This window comes from Rhinolophus hipposideros, assembly GCF_964194185.1.
Source record: "Rhinolophus hipposideros genome assembly, chromosome: 8".
Classification (NCBI taxonomy): domain Eukaryota; kingdom Metazoa; phylum Chordata; class Mammalia; order Chiroptera; family Rhinolophidae; genus Rhinolophus; species Rhinolophus hipposideros.
The window spans coordinates 2,625,691-2,636,982 of record NC_138054.1 but is presented as its reverse complement, the minus strand read 5'-3'; the positions used below and the strand labels follow the sequence as shown (position 1 = coordinate 2,636,982).

Below are 11,292 nucleotides of genomic sequence, written 5' to 3'. Positions count from 1 at the left end.
AGCAGGAAACTGTATTATCTCGAAAACAAACTGAAAGGCCCTGAATGTCTGTAATCAAATCGCCATCTCCCTAAAGTCTGATTGACAGGGCTGATCACCCTAAGATAATGAATTTATTACATTTCCTGGGTTATTTACAAAGGGGGAGGGCCAATCCGATTGCCCCCTAGGTTTAACTGTAAATTAGCAAGAAAAATTGGATTGAAAAGAAACCACCCTAGGCTAAAATGTTCTGCTCTTCTCTCCTTCTTTCTTGTTATTGCTTTAAATCTTTTTCAAAAAATAATTGTTCTACAAACATATGTTCTAAAATAGTTTCCCAAAGATTAAATTTCCCTTTCCAACCCACGGTATGTATATATATATATATATATATATATATATATATATATATATATACATATATATATTCTTTTTTTAAAAATCAATCCTTCTACATAACACATGAAGGATTGTAAATGTGGATGAGTTATATACATACATTTTTTAAAGGGTTTATTTTTCCTTTTATAAAGGAATAAAAATAATAGGAAAAAGTCTACCCAGCATTTGGTTCACAGGGGTGCATAATACACATCGCAACTGTTTATGTGCTACATAAGCCAAATATTCATCTGTGTATATTTGGAGGTACATTCACATCTCTCTACACACAGGTATCACTGTGGTAAAGAGCGCTGCTGACCATTTCCAAATCATGTTCTGTCGTTACTGAGAAATATATTTTGTGTATATGCCAACTCAGATCTGTTTAGGAAAATAATGTTTTCACTAGCCACAAAGCAAGCTGACTATATAGTACATTTTGCAGAAGATGCTGCAGGAAAAAAGACTAAACAAAAAAGAGATTTTTATGTGAAATTTGACAGGGAATAGTTAGAGGGTTTCTCCACTTTTTCAGAGATTTAGAAGAATAGGTAACGTCTAGTGTTTGAATCTCTGAAACCTTTTTTTTTTGTCTCATGATAATTAAGGCTGTATTAAAGTATCCAGACATATAGGTCTCATTCAAATTGAATGGTAATTTATTAATAAACAAACAATGAATATGTTCAACAAAAGAAGATAGAATAAGATTAATACAGTTTCCCTTTTTATAATGAAAAAAAGCACAATTTAAGTTTCAGGCAATTTAACGTCAGGTTTTGGAAACACTTTCTGGCGTTTGGTCCACGACATCCAACTACAAATTAAAAATAAATTACTATGTTGAAAATTTACATTTTAAAACAAGTCCATGAATAAAAAGAAAGCGATTTTCATATATGGGGACTTTCCCCTCCTTTCAACATAGGATAAAATATCTTACAGGTGAGAGGTGAAGTAAGGAAAAGGGTAAGGCAATGGGAGAGAGGAGGAAAAGGTAAGCGTGCTCTCTGAAAAGCAAGAAGAAACTTACGTGTTATCTGCAGTAACACTGTCCTTTAATAAACCATGATTTTGCTGTCTCTGTGTAAAATGGTTTACGGTTTTGTTTATTTAGATAAGGCAAAGTGGAGGTGGCTCTGAATAAATCTTTTAAGAAAATAGTTTTCTTTGTGCTGGTGAGTTGAACTTTCGGAGGGATTCTGTTCGCCGGTTTGGCGAATGTTCTTCAAGATTTTTTAAATTTCGTTTTTTTGGTTTCGATTCTGCATTGATGGTTCTTTTGGTTGTTCCTGCTTTGGGGTTCGATTCAGTTTGGCACTGAGGGGGTCAGGGGTGTCAAAACTTGCTACAGTCATAGACGAAAGCCCCGGAGGTGCGGTACAGAGATTGGCTGGAAGGAAAGGCCATCTGACAGCTACTATTCCCGTTCACCGGAGAGTTGTTCAAGCCGATCCTCTGCGACTCGAACATCTCCCGCACCGAGTGGAAGTTCTGCTGCTGGCTCGGGTATCCCGCCGCCGCGGCCGCCGCCGCCGCGCTAGCCAGGTGGCCCAGGTCTCCGCCCGCCTGGTTCAGGTACCACGAGGCGAGGCGGCCTTGGTGGGCCGCAGGGTGGTGGCCGGCCTCCTGGCCGCCGCCGGCGCCGTGGCTCAGGGAGGAGGAGCTGCTGCTGGTGACCGGGGGCAGAGAGTAGTCGGGCAGGGGGTCGTCCACGGCTGCGCCGCCGGCGCCCGCAGGAGCGCCCTGCAAGTGGCCGCCGCGCTCCCCGGCGGCGTACAAGCTCATGGCCTGCAGGTTGCAGTGGTAGGTCCCGGAGCCCCCCGCGCCGCCGCCGCCGCCGCCGCCCCCGCCCGAGCTGCCGGCGCTGGAGCTCTGGCTGCAGGGGGAGCTGTAGAGGGAGCTCTGGCCCGGCGAGTAGGCGCCGAGCGCCAGCGGGGGTGCGATGCCCGCGCGCGAGGAGCCGGCCGCCGAGGCCAGGAGGCCCGAGCCTAAGTCGCCGGCCGCGCCCTGCGGCGACCCCCGCAGCGACGTCATGATGTTGTCCACGCTGAAGCCCTGGCTGTGGTGCGGCGGCGGCGCGGGCTGCGGGGCGGGCGGCGGGGCGGGCGGCGCGGGCTCCGCGGCGTCCAGGCTCAGCGGCCGCGCCGACGGCAGGCTGCCCGGGGGGCTGCTCCCGCTGGACAGGCTGCTGCTGCTGCTGTCGGGGCTTTCGATTTTGGGCACCGCGGCTGCGCTGCCGCTGCCCAGGGCGGCGGCCGGGGACAGGGGCTGGGGCGGCGAGGGGCACGTACCGTTCTCGGTTTTGATGTCCTGGATGCGCACCGGCGGCGCCTGCGGTCCGGGCGCCGCGCCGTCCGTCGGCTCGGGCGGCGCGGGGGGAGGCTGGCGGCCCGGCGGCGGCTCCTTGAGGTGCAGCCGGTCCTTGTCCTCCTTGTCCTTCACGGCGTCCTTCTTCTTGAAGCGCCGCCGGCGCCGCAGGAAGCTGCCGTTCTCGAACATGTTGTACGAGTCCGGGTCCAGCGTCCAGTAGCTGCCCTTGCCCGGCTTCTTGTCGTCGCGGGGCACCTTGACGAAGCACTCGTTGAGCGAGAGGTTGTGGCGGATGCTGTTCTGCCAGCCCTGCTTATTGTCCCGGTAGAAGGGGAAGCGGTCCATGATGAACTGGTAGATGCCGTTGAGGGTGATCTTTTTGTCCGGGGCGTTCTGGATGGCCATGGTGATGAGCGCGATGTAGCTGTAGGGCGGCTTCACCATGTCCTTGGGCTGCGGCTGCGGCGTGTAGGGCCCGTAGGCGCGCGCCATGCCGCCCGCGTACTGCTCGGCGTGCGCGGGGTGCGAGTACACGCTCATGGGGGCCGGCATGGCGCTGTAGCCGCCCCCCGCCGCCGCCGCGGCCGCGCGGTAGTAGCTCTGCTCGCCGCCGAGGTAGGGCACCACTCCGAGGGAGTTGGGGCTGGACACGGAGTAGCGCGCCTGCATGGCCCCCGCTCGCCGCCGCCGCCCCGCGCCGCCCGCCGCCCCCCACCCCCGCGCAGGTCGGCCGCGCCAGCCGCGCAGTCCTGGTCCGGGCCCCGCGGAGCCGGTGCCGGGCCGCCGCCGCCTCCCGGAGCCGCGGGCCGCGCGGGCCTCTCCCTGCTCTCGCTCGGGCCGCGGGGCTCCTCCGGCCACTTCGGGGCCCGCGCCAGCCGCCCAGGACGGTCGCTGCCAGGGAACGGGGCGGCCCGGGACGCCGCACACGGCCTTGCAGGAACTCACGGAGCCGCTTCCAGGCGGGAACGGGGAAAGGAGCCGGAGGTTAGAAACGGGAAGGCGCTCCTCTCGCCACACGGCCTGAGCCTCTCAGGAGAATCTGCCCGGAGCCGCCGGCGGAGGCGGCCAGATGTCCAGGGCAGGGGCCGCGCCGGCCGCCTTCCCGGCCCGCGTCACCTTTTGCTCAGTCTCTCGAGCGCCGGCCGCTTAAGGAAGCATTGGAAAACTTCTGAACTTTTGAGCATCCGTCACCCAGGCGAGGACTTTTTTACGCAGTTACATTTTTTCCGGGCAGCGGAGCCCCGCCCCCCCGCAGCATCAATAGCCAATGGGAGGGGAGAACCGCCTCTGAATGAGCCGGAGGCCGAGCCCGGACGGCCGGCGCCCAGCCGCGGTAGGACCGCGGGGCTGACCACACGCGCGCCGGCCCGCGGGGTCCCGCGCGGGTGCCCGCGCCCCTGTGGGCGCACGGCCTGCGCTCGCAGTCGTTTCGCAACCCTGCGGCCACCCCCCCGCCGCCGGCGCGGGACATGGTCTCCCACCCTGGGCCGTCCGCACCGACGCCCATTGTTCCCGCAGACTTCCTGGGTCCTCCCGGGCCCCACGCAGACCCTTCCTCTGTCCGTCCGCTCCCAGCTGTCACCGACTCCTGGAGCCCCAACACCCGCTGGCTCTCTCCCATTCCTAGGCTAATTTGGCCGGCTCCAGCTCCGGGATTTCCCGGGCCCGTCCTCCTTTTCCCTTCACCTTTCCTCTCTCCCCACTTCTTCCCTCCCTTCCCGATCGCCCGATCGACGGGTTTCACAGACGTCTCTAGTTCCTCCCACCTGGAGGTTCTCCTGTCCTAACTGAGTTACACGGGCCATAGTTTGAAGGGCTCAGTCACAGCCTTGCTCTGTTCCTGGTGGGGAAGGAGTTGTCGCCCCCACCACACCGTCCGCGTGACCCCTCCCCAGTAGAAATAAGGGAGGAGGATATTCGCCTTCTCCAGGAGCTTCGGGCGGTGGTTCGCCCAGGTAGGCTGTTGCCCGCCCCACTAAAGGACGTCCCGCTTATCGGCCTCCGCCCGCCCCCCCCCCTCCGGGCCCTCGGCTGCCCAAGGGAGCTTGCGAAGCGGGCTGCTGGAGCCAGGAGGCTCCCCCACGCTGCCCTTCGGAAAGCATGCAATCCCTCAGGCTCGCCATGCAGCATCCCCTCTTGTCGAGTACGGCGTGTTTTGGCTCAGAGGAGGGGTCAGCCTGCGGGCTCAGTGACATTAGCAGGTGTGATGACAAGAAGCAAATAAATAAGTCCAAGAGCTTAACGCGTCCCAGTCCAATCTCCATCTCCACACGCGCGGGGCTGCCGGCTCTCAGAGATGACGGGCGTTGGGGGGAATGTTCAGAATCGCACCTGCAAGGCGGCTCTAGGACTGGGGGAGGGGGACACGCGCAGAAGGCGTATCCTTCCTTGTGCATACTCGTGGGGTTTGAAGTCTCTAGGTGACTGGGGTGAGATGGGAAGAAGAGAAATGGGGGGGGGGACGAAGAGGCAGGACAAAGGTGGGCCCCCCTCCTCCTGCAGCGCGATCCCGCACTTGGGCAACTCCAGAAAAGACCCTCCTGGAGACTGAGCACTAGATCCTTTACAAGAAGCTGGGGACACTGGCGAGTTTAGCAAACTGTGAAGAGCAGCGTGTCGTATTTAACACTTCCACTCCCAAATTTTCTGACAATCTTTAACTGCAAGGACGTGTTCGGAGCCCCTTTTGGCTTCCCCTCTGGTAACTCGACTTCCTTACTCCGCACAAAAACCCTAATCTCAGCTTCATTTGTTAGATGTCAGGGGCGCTGACTTGAGTAGTAGGCAGAGCTTAGTGTCACTTGAACATGAGAAATATATATTGTATTTCAAAAATGGACATTTCATGGAGAGAAGAGGAGGACCTGCTACTTCTAGAACTAGCCTGGGAGGTTGCCCGAAAGTGCCGATTCCTGAGGCCGCTGCCGCCTGGCTTGCTGTGCGTTCGCGGCACATGGCACTCCTTTTCCAGGCTCGGGGCACATGGCACTCTTTTTCCAGAGTGTTAGTAAGGCCCAGTCACAGACGGGCTGGAAGAACACTTGATTTTTTTTCAGCAGGAGGCTCAGTATTTGGTGGTTTCTAAACACTTACGGGGAAAGGACCCGGGAGAAACCCCAAGACTTGAAAAACGAATTCGTGTCCAACCCGCAGCCCCTATACCCAGGCTTAATCAGCCCCTTTGGCTAAGGCTTTATGGGGCGCTCTTGCTTCAGCCTGGAGGCCAGTTAAGTAAGTGGATTCCCTAAGCTCCTCAGCGTTTGGTGAATTCGGTCTTTAAAATGCGTTTCTACTACTCGCGGTGCGCGGGGACGAACACAGAAACAGCGACTCGTTTGTTTTCCGAGTGTGGGAAACGCCAACGGGCCTGGGTTTTGCAATAGACAGTCGTGCTCCGCTGCCCCTCCCCTCGTTCCCTCTGTCCGTCAGCCCAGAGCAGTGTAAACAGCTTGTTATGAAAATTGCAAATCGAATAGCAGTTGTGTTCTGGGCTCCCCGCTTCGGGTATAAAAGTTGCTGTTGTGAAATTTGTATCTGGCATGCGAAAAAAAAAAGAAGGGGTACAGCTTTATAAAGATCAACTTTCCACCGGTTTAGCTCTGGACATTCGCCAGGAAAAGACATTTGCATTTGTGTTTATAAGCTCATTCGGAAGCAAACCTCCAGTAAACGGTTCGAATTGTACTTGGAGTACTTATTATTGCTGCTAGCGGCGTTAAGCGGACGTTAAGGAGCGGACAAGGAATCTTGGGTGGGGGTGGGGAATGGGCTAAAGTTTTTATTTCCAGGTTAAAGTTTTTGATGCCCCTTTTTTCTGCTCCATGGGATAGTTCAATCACCCGTCTCCCCCACTCCCTAGTCTCAATTGGCAGAAATGCCCGCAGGCGACAGCTGTAATGGATGTCTGATGGAACTGTCGCTTGTCACGCCCCCCCGACCCCTATCCCCTCCCTGACCCTCCAGGCGGGGTTCCAATTCCCTGGGCCCACCGGAGGGTTCTTGGCTCTGAGGAGGGGGCGTGACGTCACAACTATATTTAAAACAAGGCCTCCCCCGGCTCCATACGGTAGAAAAGCACCAAGAAGGGAGATGTGACGAGCACTCCAGGAAATGCCCGGATTCGGGAACGTGGTGACACCGCAGGAATGAGGGTGTGGGGGGAGGAAGGGGGGAGATGGTGCCTTAACGCAGGTCATCAGGAGCCCGGAACTCCTTGTTTTTTTTTTTTCTTTCTTTCTTTCTTTCTTTCTTTCTTTCTTTCTTTCTTTCTTTCTTTCTTTCTTTCTTTCTTTCTTTCTTTCTTTCTTTCTTTCTTTCTCTCTTTCTCTCTTTCTCTCTTTCTCTCTTTCTCTCTTTCTCTCTCTCTCTCTCTCTCTCTCTCTCGCTCTCTCGCTCTCTCGCTCTCTCGCTCTCTCTCCCTCTCTCTCTCCTTTCTTTTTTTTTTCTAGTCAAGTAGAGAGAAGAAGGGTCGGGCGGAGGACCCAGGTCCAGGAAATGACTGCTGAGGGGCGTTAGCCCAGCCCTGGGTGCACAGACTGTCTTCCCCATCAGAGACCCCTCGGGAACTTTCCAGCGTCCCCCTCAGCCCTGGCCAGCCGAATCGCCTCCATGGCGTGCCCAGAGCCCCTCTGAGTTGTGCCCAGGAAACCGTCCAGTCGAAGAGTTAGGACACCCGCGAGCCGGCGTGGGGTAGGGGAGTAGGGGGGTGCGGGCTTTGGCCCAGGAGCTGTGGAACAGGAAAGGCAGGCTTAGAGAAGATGAGGAAAGGGGCTTCTCCAGCTCTAGATGGTGCCTCGAATTCTGGGGGCTCTGCAAAGCCAGGAGCGAGGCTGCAGGTCCACGGCCGTCCTACCATCTCCCCTTTCCCTGCTCGGAGACGAAGTGGAAGATTAAGGCAATTACCCCAACAATTCGACTTGAAAACTCCTCACTAGATTGAAATCACAAACAATCGGAGCAAGTCCGTTTTGGGGCTGTATTTCAGCTATTTGATAATTTTCATGCTTCTCTGTGTGGCCTCGTTTACGTAGACTAGAAGCCCAGGGGTAGGGGAGAATATCCTGGCGTCAATAACCGTTATTCGTTATCAAAAGCTCGGGTGGCAGGTAGTGTTTGTCATCAGTGAGACTTTTCAGCGGAGGGAGAAGGCGGGGACCGAACTTCTGGGTGACCGCGACTCCGAGGATCCACTTCCTTCTTCTCGCTTAATTCGGGGTTTCTGAGTAGAGGTTCTGTTAACGCAGTCCCTCTAATTCTGCCCCTCCTTCGTAGAAAAATAATTCTTACAATAAATTAAAAGTGTTTTTCGATGATGTTTTAAAGACAAAGTGATCCACATTATGTGTGTACATGATTTAATTAATTAGATTGTTGCCCTCCTAGGGACAGCCATCCCCCGGAAGTTTATAAGATGCGGTAAGTTAATGTCATTCCCCACGTCCCCAACACGGGCCGCCCCACTAATTAGGTACACGGGAGAGAATGTGCCAACACCTTCTCGTGGTGACCCCCTTGGGTAGGCTCACTTGCCGCCTTGCTGCAGGGAAACCCCAGTCTCCCAGAGCATTTGTGGGGCTCAAAGCCAAGTTGAGTATCAAGAAAGGGCCACGGGGCTTGCGGGAAGTGAATCTTTAACTTTGGTGCCTGGCTACGAAAGACGCAGGGCTTCTTGTTGTCCAGGCAGAAGTAGGTGGCAATTCGAACTGTCGTTTTTTTGTGAACAATCGAGGACAAGCGCACAATGTGTAAAGAGGCGGATAATTGGAAAAGACTAGCTGTGTGCGCGTGTGCTCGCGCGCCTCGGTTTCTCCCTACGCAGGTCCTTACCAGCCGGCTCAGGGCCACCGCCGCCGAAAGCCAGGGCCCGGAAAGACAGAGGCCCTGCCGGCGCCCAGCTTCGCGACCTGGGGTCACTCGGGTGCAGAGGATGGCAGCGCCGCACGGCGTGAGGGTGCGGGCGGGGGCGGCTGTCGGAGGCCACGGGGACCACGGCGCCTTCCCCGGGCTGCAGCGGGCAGCGCGCGCTCCGCACCCCCGCCGCCGGGCCAGCGGGGGTTGGAGGAGAGGCTTGACCAGTGGACGGACCCACGGACACTTCGGGACCGCCGGCGGGGCTGAGGCCGGCTGTACCGTGCTGGCCGCTGGGCCTGGGGCCCGCGGGCGGCAGACACTCCCCGGGGCCCAGCCCCGCCCCACGGGGGACCGCGCGCTCCGGCCGCGGCAGGCCCTTTTCCCGCCCCCGAGCGGCCTTCGCGGAGCCTGAGCTTCGACGACCCGGCCCCTTCACGCGCCCAGCGCGCCGGCACTCTGGGCTGTTCCTCCCGAGGTCCCCGGTGGGGCCTGCTGTGCGTCAGGCGCGGGCAGCCGCGCACCTGGGACCTCGTGCCGAGCAGCTGCTTGCACGTCGCGGGGCGGACACAAAGCTGGCGCCCGGCTCGGGGCAGCCGGTCTCCGCGGTGGCGCTCGTCTTCGCGTGTGCCTGCGGCTGGAAGCGGTGGCCGGAGGCCCGTCCGCCGTCCGCGGGCCGCCTGCCTCTTCCCTGCGAGCTCGGGGCAGAGGGAAGGTGAGGGAAGGGCCGAGGCCGCGCCACAGCCCGGGCTGGGCCGCAGGTCCCCGGCCGCCCGCAGCGCCGCCGTCGCCGGCCTGCGCGGGCTCCGAGCGCCCCCTGCCGGCCTCAGGGCCGCCCGCGCCCCCGCGGGGCCTTTCCCGGGAGGGGGCTCCGGGCGCAGGCTCCCCGGGCGGCGGGAGCCCGCGGGACCGGCGCCTGCTGTCGCGGCCTGCAGCCTGCCCTGCCCTGCCCTGCCCGGAGCCCAGGCGGCAGCAGCCTGGTGGGGAGGTCCCGCGGGAGACGCGGACTCCCAGGCTCAGACCAGGGACGGTTTGGTTTCTGGAGCCCGAGGGGACCTGCTCCTGGGGCTGCCGCCACCAGCTACATGCCTTCCAGGCGGCCCATTTTAATTGATGTGCACGTTACGGAAAAAGCAAGGCCGCTTCATCGAGTGAATTACATTCTGGGAGATGCCAAGGAATGTATTTACTGGCAGCCAGGTTTGCCAATAAAAGTTGCAAATGAAGACTGCTGGTTTCCAGGAAAATGTACTTCTGTTTTTTAACCACTCCTTAGTCTTAATTACGAAGAACTGAACCCCCGAAGAAGCAGGTTAGAGAACAGGACTGGTGAGTGGCAGCAATGGTGGCTGCTAGCGCCGTCTCACACCCCCACACGCGTTTCCGCTGCCCAGGGACACCGCGGGGCAGCACCGACTGCGCCCACTGCGGCTCTACCCACGCAGAGACGTGCCAATATTTAGATACGCGGTAGACACAGACGCGAGGCTACACGCTGGCCGGCAGAGAGGTATGCATTCGGATTAGTGCTGTTTAGTTTGGAAGTGAAGCTATAAGAAAAGGTAAACTATGGCAAAGAGAGAGGCAAATTTCCACAGAATATTAAATAAAAATAAATGCATGAAAGGTAAAAAGACTCTTCCTCTGTAGTATGTAGTTCTGGTTGTCCTAGTATTTTTTTAAGGCCAATAGTTGACTAGAGTTAAACTATAAATTAAGGGCAATAGACAAATCAACACAGAATTGACTTTTATTGAGCTCCCCTTTTGCTTGGGGTCACAAAGACCCCAGTTGGAATTAGAAAATCTCTCCATTCACCAAATGGGACAACTCTTTGTTCTCCCCAAAGTGAGACTGCTCCTGCAGACAGTTCAGAGCAGAGTGTGAATAGTAACCAAGGGTGAATTTGTTTGATATGACATTTCTCTGGTCTTAACCACAGACCCTTAAATAACAACAATAAGATACACGGAGCCCTTATGTTGTCATTCTGCTGAGTGCTTTAAGTAATCATTTTATCTAATCCTCACAAGGACTCTGATGTGGACACTATTATCCGTGCCTTATATAGGAGGAAATCGTGGCTTAAAGAGAATAGGTAACGCGCCTAAGTTTACACAGTCCTCATAATTTTACTTGGCTGTGTCATATTGGATCTAAGGTGTCATTTATGTGCCACTGAGAGAAGGGAATATTAAACTATTAAGCATCATCAGTGGTAAGTCTCACTTCTATTTCAGATGTTAAAATGTGCATTTCAGATCAACGGTACAGTGACTAAACCATTTAATCAACAAGTGTAAGGAGGCTGTCTATGTTCAGCACTATTCTAGCAGCTGGAGATATAATAGCATGCCTTTTGCTGGACATCTTTGTGAAGGCAGGTGCTAATAGCCACAGGGGAAATGTTCACCTACGTTAAGGCTTGGATCTGTTTGTATGTGTGTAAACACACTTGGCTTGCACAAGGCTGATATATTTGCATACACATGTTTAGGAATCCTCACAGGACATGCACAGAAAAATGCTATGTATTTGGGCACAAACATTTCTGTATTAACTAATAAAGGTCCTGCTGGCTAATGCATTTACTCTCATCTTGAATGCTATCTGATGGCCCTTCTCCTGGATTTCCCTTCCAGTTAGTTGTACTGAGGAAGATTCTCTAGGAAATACAGAGAGTGGAAGAAGAGATGATCTTTCCTGTCCCCTGCCCCCATGCTGGATGTGCCCCAATTCTCAGCCCCCACGCCTGCTCAGAGGGAC

At 55.7% G+C, this 11,292-nt stretch overlaps 1 protein-coding gene across 1 annotated transcript; it reads right to left on the bottom strand.

Moving 5' to 3' along the window:
* Nucleotides 1-459: 459 nt before the first annotated feature.
* Nucleotides 460-3,348, bottom strand: FOXC1 (forkhead box C1; the record flags this gene model as incomplete). Its single annotated transcript, XM_081054662.1, has 1 exon — nucleotides 460-3,348. The coding sequence occupies one exon, from the start codon at nucleotides 3,346-3,348 to the stop codon at nucleotides 1,705-1,707; it is 1,644 nt and encodes a 547-aa protein (XP_080910788.1). The 3' UTR covers nucleotides 460-1,704.
* Between the last annotated feature and the right edge of the window lie 7,944 nt (nucleotides 3,349-11,292).